Here is an 18,564-nt window from a genome sequence, read left to right as displayed (position 1 = left end):
AATAAAACGGACACCATATTTACAAAAATTGCCCAACAAAGGCAGTATTCGGTTTGGAAATTCAGTGATCAGACATCCACATGAAATCAGTACTCAGTAATGCAAAAGAGCTACAGTCAAATACTCAAACCAACTGAAGCAAAGCGAGGGTGTGTGATACATTTAGCTGATGTCTTGATTCAAAACGCATTGACATGCCAACAAGTCCTGCTGGGCTTCAGTGGAAGCAGAGGGCACTGAATCCTTAACCTCCCCTGCTTTGAATGCATCTTGTGTTTCAGCTGAACTGTATTGTATTATGAATCCGAGTGTCTCTTTTTATTATTGTGATCTGCGCACAATGAAAAGGTGTATTTCGGTGGTATCTTCCTGAGAGTTAGAAGCAACGTTTCGACAGTAAAACGCAAGTCAGAGAGCAAATGTGACACTTCCAAGCACCATGTTTCACAAAGCAGAGCTTGCTCTCTAAGAGCATATGACATTCATTCTCTGCTTGGCATAACCTTCTCATGCCAGCAACTGCATCGACAGCAGCTACGGTGAACGAACAGCACAGCAATAAAAGTCGCTCTCACTCAATGCAAATGGCGTTTATCCAAATATAATCCGGGGAGTGGGCAGTGCTTGGGTGGTTAGAAGCGCAGCCTGCAGCTAGCACAAAGCAGAAGCCATGGAGACTGAACAAGCTTCTATGGGAAGGTCTGCATACACTCATGTGTATTTTAACATACTGCTTTTAATTTCTTTTTATTCTTATATTGTCCATCCACCAGAGAGCTGCCTGCCACACTTCTCAGCAGAAATGATGAACAAGAGAAGGCAGAAATCATATAAAAAAGGGCTCTATGGCTTAAGGTATAGGGTTGTACGTTGTTAATGCACGATGCACCAAACAGGACAGATCTCATTCTTGGTCCAGTCCTTACATCTGGCCTCATCTATCTCAGAGGAAGGATGCAATGTAACATTTTATTTGGCCACCATTTTAGGTGGTCCAGATACCCTCAAAGGCATCTTACCTAGATGGTTAGATAATATTCAGTGAGCATAAAAAGAGAGAGCCGTGCGAGACACAGAAAATCCTTCTGGAAAATCCACAATGGGGTACATTCACAGACATGACTCCTCACTGCAAAGCCATGGCAGTGCCAACCAGCCCCTCTGATAATAAGAGAACAAACCAGTTATGGAGTGTTACTGGAACGCTTTCAATGGCGCAGCTATTGCCAGACCCCAAGAATCCATCCACACTGCAGAAATAATCCGGTTTGACACTGCTTTAAGTGCCATGGCTCAATGTTATACAACCAACTACAATTCCCAGAATTCCATAACATTGAGCCATGGCACTTAAAGCGGTGTCAAACTGGATTATATTTGCAGTGTGGATGCCACCTAAAAAAAGAGTTTGGGGGGATGGAGGAATATATTCAATCACAGAAAAAAAATGTGGGAGTGCATGATGCCTATCCAAAAAGCCAGAAACTTTCTTTCTTCTTTAAAGGGCTATATTTAAAAGGGAGGGCAGCAGGTTTGCAAATCCAGTCCTGAGAGCCTTCCCTCCGCCCTTCTGCAGCCGGTCAATGATAAGCCAGGAGGAGCAGGAGCCCAGAATGGGAGAGTCCTGCTGCAACAGCCCCACAAGCAAAGGGGGGGGGGGGGGGCAGAGGTCCTCCTCGCCCTGGAGGACCAGGCACCGCAAAATGGAGGACCTTCCAAGAATAAAAAGGAGGAGATGACCAAATCAAAGCTCAAAGGACTCATGCTTAAAATGGAGGACCCATTTAGAACCATGCTTAAAATGGAGGACCTTTTGGAAGCCTCCTGGAGGGAAAGCAATGGGATGGAGGATAGGTCCTGGAAAAGGAGGACATGCCTGGTCCCCCTACAAGCTAAAAAGCCAAGCAACCTTTTGCGCAGCCAACCTCCAGGATCCTCTTCTGTGATTTTCCTCCAGGAGCCGGGGAATGAATGACTCCCTCTTTCACACACACAAATGCACAAATGCACAAATGCACAAATGCACAACACAACCCCCTCCTCGACAGGTCACCCCCCCCCAGCCCCAGCCCCCCTTTTGTTGCCCGGAGTGATGGCTCTGGAGGCAGGGTCCACTCACCCAGAAAACGAAGGAGTAGATGATGAGGAGGGTTTTGAGACACGTTATCACGGGTTTGGTCTCCATCCTCCTCGATGCCATAATACTGAGATCCCCGGCTGGTGGCTCTGGGCAGAGGAGGAGGAGGAGGAGGAGGAGGAGGGAGGGAGGGAGAAGGAGGGAAGGAGGAGCAGGGCAGCAGGAGGAGAGCAGCAGCAGCAGCAGCAGCAGCAGGAGGAGAAGGAGGGGGAGGGGGCTGCCAGCCTCCACCCACCGATGCCTTCGCCTGCGCCTTCTTCGCCTCTTGCTGCTCCCACCGCCGCCGGCAGGGCTTCGGCCCAGGCTCCCGCAGCGCCTCCTCCCGCAACCACAACCACAACCACAGCCCCCCCGCCATTGTGCAGTCACAGCAGGACTCCTGCGCCCTGGCCAACAGCAGCAGCAGCAGAACGCAGGGCCAGGAAGGAAGGAAGGAAGGGAAGAAGGAAAGAAGGATGGATGGAAGGAAGGAAGGAAGGAAGGAAGGAAGGAAGGAAGGAAGGAAGGGAAGAAGGATGGAGGGAAAGAAGGAAGGAAGGAGAACGAAGGCTGAGAGGAAGGAAAGGAAGGAAGGGAGAGAGGGAGGGAGGAGGAGGAAGGGTGGAAGGAAGGAAAGGACCGGAGGAAGGAAAGGAGGAGGAAGGAAGGAAGGAAGGAAGGAAGGAGGGGGTGGAAGGAAAACTGGTCCTGTGCCCAGCCTTGTTCGTGGGTAAGGGGGCAGGTTTTGGGGGAGAAGGCAGGGGCACCTCGACGTCCTCCTTTTCCAGGACCTGCCCTCCATTCCATTACCTTCCCCCTCAGAAGAAATGCCAAAAGGTCCTCCATTTTGAGCATGGGTGTGTATGGGTATGAGTGTGTTTGGCTTTCATTTGCTGGTCTCCATTGTTCTGGGAGGGCCTACCTTCAGGGGGACCCCCCCCCAGACGTCCTCCTTTTCCAGGACAAGTTCTACATCTCATTACCCTCCCCTTCATGCCAACATTACCTCCATTTTGAGCATGGCTAAGAAGCATGGGTTTCTATTTCTGTGAGTGTTTTGAGCTCTCCCTTTTCCTGGAAGGGCCTGCCTTCAGGGGACCCTTGACTTCCCCCTTTCCCAGGGCTTGCCCTCCATTCCCACCTTCTTTCCAGGAGGAATTCCAGAAGGTCCTCCATTTTGAGCATGAGTCTCTATTAACAGGAGTGTTTTTAGTTTTTATTTGGTCTTACACTCAGGGTGACCCAACCTTTTCCAGGACATGCCCTGCAGGAGGAATCCCAAAAGGGCCCTCCATTTTGAGCATGGCCAAGAAGCATGGATTGACATGAGGGCTTTTAGCCATTCATTTGGAATGTCCTGCATTTGGAATGCCCTACATTTTACTGTGCCTTTGGGCTTATGCCATCTGGTCACCCTGAGAGAGGACAGCTGGGTAAGATGTGCCTTTACATAAAAGAAAAAACACCCCCCTTGCCAGGCCCTTTGCCCCTTGGTGATGTAGTGGCTGCTTGTGACAGAGCTAGGCAGTGGCGCAGTCAGGAGGGCAGCATCTCTGGCTGAGGAGACATTTGGACAGAGCAACATGGAGAGGAAAGGGTTTCATGCCTGTGAGGATTCAAGAGGGAGGGATTGCTGCTTCTCAGCACCTCTCCAAGAAACAGGCAAATATGGCCCAGGGATATATGTTCATTAATGGCGGTGAGGGAGAGATTGCTGCTTCTCAGCTGCTCGCCGAGAAAGGGGTAAATATGGCACAAGGATATGCTCCCTGATGCCTGTGAGGGAGAAGGGAGGATCTCTGGTTCTCAGCACCTCTCCAAGAAACAGGCAAATATAGCACAAGGCTGTGTGCTCATTAATCAAGATGTAAGGCTTCTTCCCATGACTCCTGTGGTGTGGCTCTGTGAAATGTTTGAGGCACCTGGACCAGCCAACACCGCCTCCATCTGCCACACATCAGCTTCCTCCTTTGCAATTTGACCCACCAAAAAAATAAATGAATAAAATGAATTTTGTGTGCCTTACAGCTTGGTTTATCGCAGCTCAGCTTGCTTAGGTTTTTCTGTCACAAGCAGCTGACACACAATGAAGGGGCTGTTTGAATAGGGCCTGGCAGGGGGAGGTTAAAACAACAACAACAAAGCCACATCTTTCTGAGAAGTCAGCAAGACATAGCATATTAGCCTGGAATATCCATATGCAAAGGGATCTTGTTGCACCTGAAAGGTTATCCTCATAGGTGGTACAAGATCACTTTGCATCTTACTAAGAATCCAGTGGTTCGGCTTCTAAAATGGGGGGACAGGGATCTGAGGGTTTGATCCTGTTTGCAAGTCACACTTTCTGAGGGCATATCTACATGTTTTGTTTTGCACTTGAGCGATGCGAATATTCTCAGTCACAAATTCCCGGATTGCTGTTCACATGAGGGTTTTCCAGAACCACAGCTATGTGCCATCTCTGCGAGTTCCATTGCCCTCAAGTCTCATCACTGCAAATAAAGATGGAGTCTATGATGTATTCAAAATAATAATAATAATAATAAATTTATTTCTTACCCACCTCTCCTCATGGTTCAAGGCAGGTTGCGACATAGTTAAAACACAATCATTACATAAAATACATATTAAGCTGCATCTCTATGCAATATTTATATTAAAATACATAGGATATTAATTAAATATAAAATTCATGTTTAAATTCATGATTAAAAACTGCCTGGATATGCATGCCAGAAGAGATAGGTCTTCAAATGTGTTTTATATTCCGACAGCTGGTTTAGCTGTCGGATCTCTTCCGGCTGGTCGTTCCACAGTCTTGGAGCAGCCGATGAGAAGGTCCTCTGGGTAATGGCTGCCAGTCGGGTTTTCGCAGGCTGTAGCAACTGCTCCCCAAAGGACCTCAGTGTTTGGGGTGGATTGTATGGGAGAAGAGAATCCCGTAGATAACCTGGACCCAAACTATGTAGGGTTTTAAAGGTCAAGACCAACACTTTGTACTTTGCCCGAAAACTAATTGGCAGCCAATGGAGTGACTTGAGTATGGGTGTAATATGTTCACTCCTGGATATTCCTGTAACCAGTCTGGCTGCCATATTTTGAACCAACTGAATTTTCCAAACTTGGCACAAAGGTAGCCCAATGTAAAATGCATTGCAGAAGTCCGAGCTTGAGGTTACCAGCATGTGAACCACTATCTTTAGTTCCTCCAGACCTAGGAAGGAGCGCAGCTGGCATATAAGCTGAAGCTGATAGTAAGCACTCCTGACCATTGCATCTATCTGGGTTGACATTTGGAGAGATGGATCCAGGAACACTCCCAAGCTGTGAACACAGTCCTTCAGGGGGAGTGTAACCCCATCCAGAACTGGTTGACACACCTCCATTCCCAGATTAGGACCCTTTATGGCAAGCACCTCTGTTTTGTCTGGATTCAGTTTCAATTTGTTTTCCCCCATCCAGCCCATTACCTCCTCCAGGCATTCATTCATAGGAGACACGTTATCTTTAGCTGAGGCTATTTTGGAAGGCATGGAGAAATGTATTTGGGTGTCATCAGCGTATTGATAACACCCCGCCCCATGCCTCTGGATGATTTTTCCCAGTGGTTTCATGTAAATGTTAAAAAGTTTTGGGAATAGAATGGCACCTTGTGGGATGCCATATAAAAGCTCCTTTTTTGAAGAGTTACTATTGCCAGTTACCACCCCATCTGGAACCTGCAGGAGAGGTATGACCAGAACCACTGCAGCACAGTGCTGCCACTTCCCAACCCCCTCAGGCATTTCAGAAAGATAACAGGTCAATGGTATCGAAAGCCACTGAGAAGTCTAAAAACACCAACATGGACACACTCCCCTTGTTGGTGCTGAGACAAGGATCATCCACTAAGGTGACCATAGCAGTCTCAACTACATATCCTGCCCTGAAGCCGGTTTGAAATGAGTCAAAGGAAGTGTGTGTAATCCAAGACTAACTGGAGTTGGAGGGCAACTGTCTTCTCAATCACCTTGTCCCCCCAAAAAAAACAACGTTTTGCGACTGGTCATAGTTATTAAGGTCCAGGGGATCCAAGGAGGGTTTGGTCACCAGTGATCTAAATTTCCCTCCTTGAGAAACTTGGCACCACACACAGAGTTAGAGAAAACATTGCCTTCTTTTGCGGCCATGAAGGGTTATGTGGTTGCTAAGGGTGAAGGAGATGAATGCTTCGTTGGGGGGGGGGGGGGCGGCTTCAAGTCACCTGTCAATTTATCGAAACCCCATAAGTATCACTGGGTTTTCTTAGGTAAGGAATATTCAGAGCTGGTTTTGGCAGTTCCTTCCTCTAAAATATAGAAAGGCATATTTGCTAATTGCTCTTGCTAACTGCCCACAAGTTAACCTGGACTCATGGTGACCCTGTAGATGAGACATCTCCAAGACCCTCTGTCCTACACTGCTCTGCTTAAGTCTTGTAGATTGATGCCCATGACTTCCCTGATCAAGTCTATCCATGTGATATGCAGTCTTCCTCTCTTTATTCTGCCTTCTATCTTTCTTAGCATTATTGTCTTTTCCAATGATTCACATGCCTTCTCATGAAGTGCCCAAAAGTATGACAGCCTCAGTTTGATCATCTTGGCTTCCAGTAGAGTTCAGGCATGATCTGTTCAAGGACCCATTTATTTGTCTTTTTCGCTGTCCATGGTATGCTCAGCACTCTTTTCCAGCACAACATCTCAAATGAATTGATTTTCTGTTTGTCTGCTTGCTTCACTATCCAGCTCTCATATCTGTTCATCTTTACAACTGGTAGGACAAAACAGGGTAAGCATGTATGGGGTTGCTGTAGTGATAGGAGGAAGGATATGGGCTTGCCATCATATCACTGTCAAAAAAACAAAATATGGGCCAGAGAAACATATGTACATTTATGGAAGTAGCACAATGGATTTGGGATCTGCTCAGAACATTTACCAGCATTTATGAGCTGCTCCTCTACAACTGTTTGCCTCAAATTAGGTCAGTTGACCTCAGTGGTAGTATTCCAGATGAATAGCTTGAAAATTACTACAAAGTTCAGGAAAAATCTAGCTAAAATCAACATTATTGATCTGTGTTTAATGAACTAGTTAATCACCACATGGATCAATTAACGATTTCACTCCTTGCTGTCACTGTGGTCCAGTGTAAATGTAAATCAAAACTAAAGTGGGTATCTACACTCTTTTACTTTGGTCAAAAGTAAAGGAAACTGGAACATTATTCTAAATACAGCTTCACCTCTGCATCAACTCAGTGAAAAAATCCTTTAAATATGAAGTAAGTTTTAAAATCTGAAACAAACATGTCATATATTTGTGAAGAAATGAGTATGAAAAACATTTTGTCAAGTTGAACATGAGTCAACAGTGTGATGTGGCAGCTAAAAGAGCCAATGCAATTCTAGGCTGCATCAATAATAGTGTCTGGATTAAGGAAGAAATAGTGCCACTCTATTCTTCTTTGGTCAGGACTCGCCTGGAATTCTGCATCCAGTTCTAGGAACCACAATTCAAAAATATGTTGACAAACTGGAACATGTCCAAAGGAGGGTGATTAAAAAGAAACCATGCCCTATAGGGAGAGACTTAAGGAGCTGGGTATGCTTAGCCTGGAGAAGTGATGGTTAAGAGGTGATATGATAGCCCTATTTAAATATTTGAAGGGACATCATATTGAGGCTGGAGCAACCTTGTTTTCTGCTGCCCCAGAGAATAGGACCTGGAGCAATGGATTCAAACTAGAGGAAAAAAGATTCCACTTCAACATTAGGAAGAACTTTCTGACAGTAAGAGCTGTTTGACAGTGGAACACATGCCCTCAGAGTGTGGTGGCGTCTTCTTTTTAGAATTTTTTAAACAGACTGGATGGCCATCTGTCAAGGGTGCCTTCATTCTGTGTTCCTGCAAGGACTGCATGACCCTTGTAGTCTCTTCCAACTCCAGGTATAAATTTATTCTAGGTATAAAATACTCCCTGTCACTCAGAAGTCTGCACTAGAGATGGCACAGAATACACAAGATTTTGTGTAAATTAATTAGCAGTATAAAATGAGGACTCTTGTTATAAGCAACATTGATCTAAACTTACTTTGTCTGCCCCCATAGATGGTAAATTCCAATAGATTATTATTCCATTCATATTTTCACTTTGGCTGACTTCAAACTCTCCATTCATTATTCTGGTAGCAGGGGATCTCCTATAACATGGATCCTTCCTTCTAGAAAGATGATTGAAAAGTTCATTCATAGTGTTGGTGTTCCTAACCTCTCCTCTGTCACGCTGGGTCAACACATTAGTTACTACAACTAGGCTCTTCACACCTGGCCTGAAGTCTTTTCTGCTAGCCTGGTAATATGGGAAGATGATGTACTACCATCAGTGTAAAGTAAAGAATTGGGGGCTCACATGATATCACAGTTAGCAAAGGAATGGAAATAGTAGGTACTTAGAATTTCCTCAGAAGTTGTCCTCCTAGGCAACACAACATATTCATATTGGTAATTCTCTATCAAAGGATTTTTGTCTTTCTTACACATGGAAGGCAGTAAGAAAAAGAGAGGGATTATTCTTAGACACTTCTTGCTTAGTACTCCCAAATACAGCTGCCCTGAAGAGATTAGATATTTATTATTGTCAAAAGAAAAGTTTATCATGGAGGAGCTTAATATCCTTTGAGATGGAATTCCTCAGTTCTTTCAAAATTCTAGGAGACATAGGATTGCTACAAGAGTTTCTGTGTCTTTCACTGCTGTCTGATGTGCTTAAATTTTTTAGATGAGAAACACTTTGCATGCAAAAAGATCCAGATCAGGCAGTTAAGGGACAGTCTGTACCTATTTGGAGTCCCTTTTATTAATGCCTAGTTGCTTAGGTTTCCATATCTTTTATTATAGTGAAGTCCAAACAAGCAGAATTATCAAGACTTCACCTGAGCGTGCTTAAGTACAGGAATTTTAGGATATTTACATGGGAGTATGTTCAGACTTTCTATTAGTCTTTTAAATTATTTATCGTGTGCAGTAATAGATATACAAACATATACACTTCCCTTAGTGCAAAACATAGACTTTTCAATGTCTAGGCTCATCACTTTCAATACATTATACACTCATCCCTCCACATTCGCTCAAGTTAGGGGTGCAGGACCCCCGTGAATGTGGAAAAAACACAAATAACAAAAACACTCTGTTTTTACCTGAGAGAACAACTCTCTGGGAATCTCTAGGTCATCCAGTGCAACTCTGTGGTCAACATCTGCCAGACAATGATCACAGCTACAAATGCCTAGTAGAGTCTTCTCTGGGAATCTCTTGGTCCTTCAGTGCGACCTTTGGTTAAAGCTGACCATAGTGTTGCACTGGTGAACCTAGATATTCCTAGAGAGAACATATTAATAAAATCCATGAATAATAAAATCTGCAAAAGTCAAAGCTGCAAATGTGGAGGGACAAGTGTACTGCATGTAAAGCATCATACATTCATTACATTATAACAGATGGCAGGTAAGGTGTTACACTTTCATAAGGACTGAAGCTTTCTATCTGCTGCATCTCTTTAGCAGTCAGCTCTATATTTACACTTAGAGTAACATACTGTCTTAATATCAGGGTGATCTAATCTATATACCATCTGTATAGGAACACACAGGCATCCAAGGAAATAATATCCCTGAACATTGTATTCATAATAAATAAAAATAAATAAAATAAAAATTTTATTTCTATCCCGCTTTTTGCCAAACAATCAAAGCAGCATACAACAAGTTAAAATGCATCCATATATACATAATGCCCCCTCTTAAAACAAGATTAAACAGTATAAGATTAAAACTACATATTAAAATCCAACTAATCCAAAAAATAATCATCATGGGCAGAGTTCAATAGATGAGAAGTCTTATTCGTGGGTGAGTATTTTATTCCGGGAAGGCCTGCCAGAAGTATCTATATAATGGGAAGTATCTATTTAGCATAGCCAAGATCTTACTAGCATAATTTGGGCACTTATCAGCTAGGACCAGCATTATCAGTATCAAAGCTCCCATGGAGAGTGGGAGGCTAATTTTTGGTCTGTCTGGCTACTCTCTCTTCTCGGACTGTTTTATATCTTTACTAGTCCAATCAGCTGACAGATTACGTCCAACCAGATAGGAGGCATCCACAAGCCATATATCTCAATAATATAAATTGTTCCCCACCAATCGAAACAAGAGCCTTAGAAGTGACATAACACACCAGACACCTTGGGTCTTGGGTGCCTTCAGTCCTATTGCATCAGCCAGTAACCCTTTAACACTGCACCTGTTTTGGGTTTATTATAGGCCAACTGACTCTTACATTCTCTCAGTAGCATATCATAGTTTATAGTAAGCCATTTTTTTACCCAGAACTAGCTAGTGCATATGCACCCATTGATATACATACAGTACATTCTATAATATACAAAGCTTTCTACTTTATATTGTATGCTCTATAAGCACAGCATTTACATTTCCAAGTCTTAAATTTCACAAACTATAGCTCAAATTAGTACTCAGCCTTGTGATGTAAGGTACCTTTAAGACACAGCCCTTAGTGATATCAGCTGTAGTGTATATATACTATTAAGAGAGTTGGAGAGGGATTGATTGTTCTCTCTTCCTCATCTCACTCTCCTGGGACTGGCTGTGCTCAGTAGCCTAAGGATGAATAAACTTACTGCTCCTACATGAAGATTGGGCTCTGTGTGGATTCTTATAAGATTGGATTCCAACAGCAGACATCACATGGTGTCAGAAGTAAAACCTTCCTGTACTGCAACTTGGACTTTGTATATTTCACAGGAAGAGTGCATTAAGATATGGATTCACTTCAGCCTCCCCCTCCTCTAAATATGGAAGGTAACATGGCTCAGAATTGGAGAAAATGGGAACAGGCTTTTCAGTTATATATTACTGCTGCAGGACTTGACAATGTAGCAAAGAAGCGGCAGATAGCTATCCTGCTGCATTGTGTGGGAGAAGAAGGAATTTCTGTGTATAACACCTTTGTTTTTGCTGATGAGAATCCAAAAGACATGTCAGAGGTTCTAGAACAATTTAGAACCTACTTCTTGCAGAGAAAGAATGTTGTTTTTGAAAGATTTTGTTTCTGGAACCATATACAGTACAGAGTCCAGGAGTGAGAAATGAACAATTTATTGCTGAGCTTAAATTGAAAGCAGCCAGTTGTGAATTTGGAACTGCAATTAATGACATGATAAGAGATAAAGTTGTTTTTAGCATAAAGGAAGAAAGACTGAAAGAAAAGCTTTTGAAAGAAACAGACCTTACACTTGAGAAGGCTGTGGAAATATGCCGTGTTGATGAGATAACGAGAGCACAGCTGACAACTATGACAACAACTTTTGAAGGAGTGTGTGAATTACAGGAGGCTCATGGAGATATCAGAGGGACTGCAAACGGAGATAATGAAGAAATTGCAACTCAAGCTTTGAGAGTAAAAGACTTAAGAACTAGAGACAAATGGAAAAGTCAGAACAGGTGTGGCTGTTGTGGCACAATTCATGAACCTCGGAGATGCTTAGCATTTGGAAAAACTTGTAATAAGTGTGGCAAGAAAAACCATTATGCCAAGTTATGCAGGACAAAAATGGCTAATCCTGAAAACAGACAAAACAGACAACATATTCATGAGTTGTGTGTAAGTAACCTATTGATAGCAGAATTAGACAAAGAACTGAACAATACAGGGTGGTTTGCTGATGTTTCTATAAGAGACTATATAGTTAATTTTAAGTTAGACACTGGGGCTGAAGCAAATGTGTTATCATTCAAAATATTTTCTAGGATACCTGGTACAAAGCCACTGATTAAGAGCAATGCAGTTCTTGTAGCATATGGTGGGACAAAAATACAACCAATGGGAATGGCTGAGTTTGAATGGAGTACAGCAAAAGGGGTGCATAAATTATTGTTTTATGTAACAGATTGCTCTGCAATTCCTTTACTAGGTAGACCAGCTTGTGAGAAGTTAGAGTTAGTTCGTCGGATAGATCTCATACACACAGCTGGGTTGTTAACACAAGAAAAATTAGTCAGCTTATATCCTGAGATTTTTCAAGGTTTGGGTGAGTTTCAAGGATGTCATCACATATACATTGATCCGACAGTTGCTCCTGTTGTCCAAGGATGTAGGGGAGTGCCTTTTGCAATATATGATAAATTAAAGGATACACTCAGTCAGATGGAAAATACAGGAGTTATAACAAAAGTGATAGGACCTACAGATTGGGTGAGCAGCCTTGTTATCACAGAAAAAAAGAATGGCACTCTGCGTATATGTCTTGACCCACGAGATTTAAACAAGGCAGTTAGAAGGCAACATTATACCATCCCAACAGTTGAAGAAATCCTGAGTCAGTTAGCTGGAAAAAAAATTGTTTACAATCATAGATGAAAAGATGGTTATTGGCAGGTAAAACTGGATAAAGCATCATCCAGATTATGTACATTTAATACGCCATGGGGAAGGTATTGTTTTAATCGCTTACCATTCGGGCTTAAATCTGCAAGTGAGGTTTTTCAACAAAAGAACCAAGAAACATTTGGACATATAAGAGGTGTACATATGATAGCAGATGATATGATTATAGCAGCAGAAACAGTGGAACAGCATGATGAAATTTTACACCAGGTTATGAAAACAGCACGTGCCAACAACATTAAATTTAATAAAGAAAAGATCCAGTTTAAGGTAAACTCTGTAAAATACATGGGTCACATAGTGACTGCTGAAGGAGTCAGACCAGATTCTGAGAAAGTTAAGGCTGTCCAAGAAATGAAACTGCCCGAGGATAGACAGGGGGTCCTGAGATTTTTAGGGTCAGTACAATATTCAGCAAAGTATATTCCACAAGAGGCAGAGTTGACGGCCCCATTGAGAAACCTATTAAAAAAGAATGTAGTTTTTCAGTGGATGCCAGAACATCAAAAAGCCTTTGATGCTATCAAACAAAAGTTGTGTAGCACACCTGTGCTTCAATATTTTGATGTGACAAAGCCAGTTGTAATTCAGGCAGATGCATCAAAAGATGGCTTAGGAGCATGTCTGCTTCAGGACAACAAGCCGGTGTCCTATGCCTCTAGGTCACTTAACTCAGCAGAAAAAAATTATGCACAAATAGAAAAAGAATTGCTTGCGGTTGTATATGCGGTATGAAAGTTTCATCAATATGTGTTTGGTAAAACTGTGTTAGTTCAATCTGATCACAAGCCTTTAGAGTCAATCTGTAAAAAACCAATAGGCAGTGCCCCTGCTCGATTGCAACGAATGCTTTTGCAGCTTCAAAGGTATCAACTTAACATTGTATATACCCCTGGTAAACTTATGTATCTGGCTGATACCTTGTCAAGAGCCACTGTAGATCCTCCTTTTAGTGAAGAGCATTCCATGGGAGATGAGAAAGTAATGCATGAGGTGAATGCTTTAGCAATGCATCCTGACAAAGTGTGTATAATACAAGAGGCAACAAAATGTGATCCCCAGCTTAAGATGGTTCAAACATACCTAGATCAAGGATGGCCACAATATATGAGAGATGTAAGTCCGATAGCAAAATCTTTCTGGCCAGTTAAAGATCATGTGTGGTGCCAGGATGGAGTTCTTTTTATGGGAGAAAGAATGATTATTCCAACAAGTCAAAGACAAAATGTACTTACACAACTTCATGAGTCCCATCAAGGGATTCAAAGGACCAAAGAAAGAGCAAGGAAATTAATGTATTGGCCTGGTATGTCAAGAGATATTGAGCTGGCTGTAGGGAGCTGTAGTGTTTGTGCATGTTTTGCTCCAAACAACCAAAAGGAACCACTCAAACCACATGATATCCCTGAAGTACCATGGGAAAAGGTGGGGATAGATATTTTTGAACAGGATAGTTGTCCATTTCTGTTGATAGTTGATTACTTTTCAAAATATCCAGAAATAATAAGTCTACCTGATAAAACTGCCAAAACTGTAATTTGTAGGCTTAAGTCTGTGTTTGCTCGCCATGGGATACCAAGAATAGTGGTGAGTGATAACATGCCATTTGCTAGTCAAGAATTTAAAACATTTGCTAAAGAATGGGGGTTTGAACAATGCTTTAGTAGTCCAGGATATGCACAATCTAATGGTATGGCAGAACGAGCAATTCAGTCTATCAAACAGCTTATGAACAAAGTAAAGAAGGCTGGTGGGGATTTACATCTAGCATTGTTGGAATATCGCAATACACCAGTCACAGGGTTGTCATATTCACCTGCACAAATGTTGATGGGCAGGATGTTGAGAAGTAAACTTCCCATAACAACTGGTTTATTATGCCCTAAGATTCCTATTAATGTGCATCAGGATCTACAAAGAGTTCAACAAAGACAAAAACATTTTTATGATCGAACAGCTAGATCACTTCAACCATTACAAGAGGGAGATGCAGTTTGGATGCAATCTAATGACCACAAGGAAAGATGGCTTCCTGCCACAGTGATAGAAAAATGTAAACAACCACGGTCATACCAAATAAAGACTCTTAATGGTAGGATATATCGGCGTAATAGACGCCAATTAAGAAAACGGATGCCAGAAATTATCAGAGACAAAAGTGTAAGACCAGATGCATTAACCAATGGACATGGTGGGGCTCCTGAGAATAATGATGAGGTGCAAACATCAACAACAGATAGGCAACCGACATATATAACATCATATGGTAGACCAGTGTTTAGGCCAGAGAGATATATTCCTTGAAAATGCACCTTGGCCCTAAGGTGGCTTTTTATGATTTGTGTAATTAGGTCAATGAGAAATATTGTATTCTTTGTATTTATGTTTTCTACTTATGTTTTTAAAATTCTGTATACAATGTATTATTTTCTAAAGTGTATAATTGTTTTTATATTTCCATGAAAGGGAGATGTGATGTAAGGTACCTTTAAGACACAGCCCTTAGTGATATCAGCTGTAGTGTATATATACTATTAAGAGGGTTGGAGAGGGATTGATTGTTCTCTCTTCCTCATCTCACTCTCCTGGGACTGGCTATGCTCAGTAGCCTAAGGATGAATAAACTTACTGCTCCTACATGAAGATTGGGCTCTGTGTGGATTCTTATAAGATTGGATTCCAACAGCAGACATCACAAGCCTGAATCAGGAATACCAGTTCTGTGAGAAAGGGTTAACAGACACAACAGAAATGTCAATACCCTTATCAACACCTTCATTTACCAGGGTTCTATGGGGAGCTATATGAAGCTAAATAATCATTAGTAGTGTAGAAATATACTTTCTGAAATATTTATGTTCCGATCATGCCTGAAAAACAACTGCATATTCTTGTACATAAAATCATGTACAACAATATGCAGTTGTTTTTCAGGCATGATCAGAACATAAAAATTGAGCTTTTCTTCAGATAGAAAACATGGAGTCAAGCCTGTCCTTAATTTGAATGACAGAGAGAATAGAGGATATGGGTTCCAGTTTCATACTCACTTGAAAAATGGGATACATATGTATAGATGGTGTTTATCTCCTGACAGATTATCGAAAATGGTTAAAAATAGTTCAAATGCCTGTTGGAAATGTAAGAATAAAGTCAGATTTTTTTTCATATGTGGTGGACTTGTAGTGAAGCACAGAAATATTGGACTCTGAAATATTGGACACAAAATACATTTAAAACAGTAGATAATACCACAGTTACAAAGCAATTAATCAACCATATTAAAAGCATTAATTAAACAAAGTTAAAAGGCACTTAAAATAATAATGATGACAAAAATACAGCACATCTAATTAAAATATCTTTTGCAATGGTCAGTTAGCAATCAAAGGCCTGGGTAAATAAGAATTGCTTTGCCTCCCAATAGAATGAGAGCAACGAGGGGGCTAATGTAACACACGTGCATGCCCTGCATGAACTGGAATTGCATGGCCTGGGGGCAACCATGGAGGAGGCTCTCTCTCATGTCCTCATTAACCAACCCTGTAATGGTGGTGGAATCAAGAGAAAGCCCTCTCTTACAATCTTAAAACTCAAGACAGGATCATATCACAAGATAATCTTTCATATCCTTCCTTGGAGGTCTTTAAGCAGAGGCTAGATTGCCATCTTCTGGGGATGCTTTGATTTGGATTTCCTGCATGGCAGGGGATTGGACTGGATGGCCCGTGCGGTCTCTTCCAACTCTATGATTCTATGATTCTATGATATAAGCTTCTCCTAAGCCATATAGTGGTTTGTGGGTCACAACCACTTTTTCAATTATGCCTGAAAACAGACCAGTAACCAGCAAAGCTAGAGGGTCTTACAGAGTTGTTGTAAAGAAAATGGTGTACTGAAGAATCAGATATTACAGTGGTACCTTGCCATCTGCATGTGTGCCATCCATGCATTGGAGTATTCGTGGATAGCAAGCCCCATTGTCCCCAATGGTGGCAAGTGCATGCAGCTGTGCTAGCAGCCACATGCACAACATGCTGCCATTAGGGACAACGGGACTTGAGGTCCTGTGTTTTTTCATATCCGCGGCGATGGTGGCGGTCCGAAATGGATCCCTGCAGATATGAATGTCCAACTGTAATTTATTTAAGATGTTGGAGTTTAGTTGGGAATCTTAGCGTATTATTTGGAAGAGTATCAAGAAAACACTAGTGATTTTGGAACAGCTTCGGGAATATTCAGATAATTTTATTTAGATGTTTTGTGAGACAGAAATTACAGTATAGTTGACAGTAATAAAAAAGATCAGATGCTGCAAGCTGAGGTTGTACTGACATGAAAGAGCAACTCTATCTCATAATTTCAGTCATTAAAACACAATTACATCAAGTTCTGTCACAACACCTTGTCATGGGAGGCACAGAATTTATTGATGGTGAACAAGGTGTCTACTTGTTCAATTTAGTTTTGACAGAATCCATTTGCTGTCTTCTGGGATGAGAGGACCAAGACACTTAAGTACAACTTGGAAGTAACTTCTAAAAGTTGTTGTTTTTTCTCACAGGGATGGGTTGAAAGAGAAAGTTAGGTTTCAGTACATGACAATGTAGCCATTTTGTCCATATTGTAAGATATGGCATCTATTCACTACCCATAATTGTGAGCAAAATCCTGCCCTGAATACAAAACTCCCAATGGAAAGAGCATCCAGCAGTAAGCAGATCAGAAGGGAAGAGGTAATAGTCCATGTGAAGGATGCAAAGTGCTGAAAAAACCTATTGGACTGAGATTACTGTGTATGGTAGGGAGAATTATAAAGGTGGACTAAATCTTTTACTTACTGAGAGTATTTAGCAACCTCAAGAAGGATCAGAGGAAAGAAAGATAATAAAGGAATTAGTAACTCACGGAGAAGCACACGTAATGCCCTAAATGTTTTAGAACATTGATGAGGAGATGCATGTTATAGACAGGATAAGTAGCAGTCAGAAGAGTGTGGAACAGAATAGGACACAAGTGGGACCTGAAACAATATGTTAGACCACTGTGGAGTACCTGGTCCAGGGTGCTATATAGTCATGCACTTCACCCTCTTCAAGGATTCTCCATCCCATTCCCTCTCCCAGTTTTGACCACCTTCCAGCAATCAATATCTTTGTTTCCCTGAGAACACACACAGTAAGGATTGGATTGCTTAGGATCAGAGGAATTGCTCCCTCATCTCACCCCCCCCCCCAAAAAAAAAGTCTCTTGTATGTTTCTACAAAATCTTGGAACTCTCCTGAGTCTGGTTATATCTTGTCTGTGAATGATGTTTTTGGCTACTGAAGGACTCACAATCTGAGAATGATGTTATTCTTAGTGAATAAATAGGGTCAAAGATTTTTCACTTGCTTGTAGGGAGTTGGCAGTTGAGAGAGATGCCTATCAAAACATATTGTTCAGCTTTTCTATTTATCCTTCTTTAATTGATTTTCTTTTCAAGCTTTTAAACAGATTCTAATCAAATATAGATTTCCTTATAAACTATAGTGATTGTTACCTGGTAAAATAATATATTACTGCACTTCAGGGCATCCCAGACACTGAATTATCATGGAAACTATTTGTAGATGATTCAGAATATAGAGACAAAGATTTCATGTAGTGCTTGCCTAAAATATTTGTTCCAGTGACTTGGTTGCTTGCTTTCAGAGATGGGGTAAAAATTTCCCCTGAAGAGTCTTGTTTTTCAGAGGGTGGGTGAAATTGTAATATGTTTCAGGGACAGGATGGCATGGCATACCATGAGGCAACTGAGGCAGCCAGGAGCTGCACATTTTCTTGTAGGCTAGAAAGCTTTGCTGTTACTTCATGCATTCCACTTTGCAAACAGAATGGTGAAGCTACATGTTTTCTATTGGGACGTTTTTATTTCAATGGGGAACATGACTGGGTTGCTGCTGGATATAATTCAGC

The 18,564-nt window shown here is 41.7% G+C and overlaps 1 protein-coding gene across 1 annotated transcript in view; it reads right to left on the bottom strand.

Moving 5' to 3' along the window:
* The window catches only part of TSPAN7 (tetraspanin 7), a 131,495-nt gene extending 129,230 nt beyond the window's left edge, over positions 1-2,265 (bottom strand). Inside the window, exon 1 of the mRNA XM_089511836.1 lies at positions 2,120-2,265. Coding sequence (XP_089367962.1) covers positions 2,120-2,200 — 81 coding nt within the window. The 5' untranslated portion in view covers positions 2,201-2,265. The remainder of the gene's footprint in view (positions 1-2,119) is intronic.
* Positions 2,266-18,564: the final 16,299 nt, after the last annotated feature.

This window comes from Sceloporus occidentalis, unplaced genomic scaffold, assembly GCF_023333645.1.
Source record: "Sceloporus occidentalis isolate IW3139 unplaced genomic scaffold, rSceOcc1.0.p SCAF_2, whole genome shotgun sequence".
Lineage (NCBI taxonomy): Eukaryota > Metazoa > Chordata > Lepidosauria > Squamata > Phrynosomatidae > Sceloporus > Sceloporus occidentalis.
The sequence above is the reverse complement of the archived record's forward strand: the minus strand, read 5'-3'. Positions and strand labels throughout refer to the sequence as shown.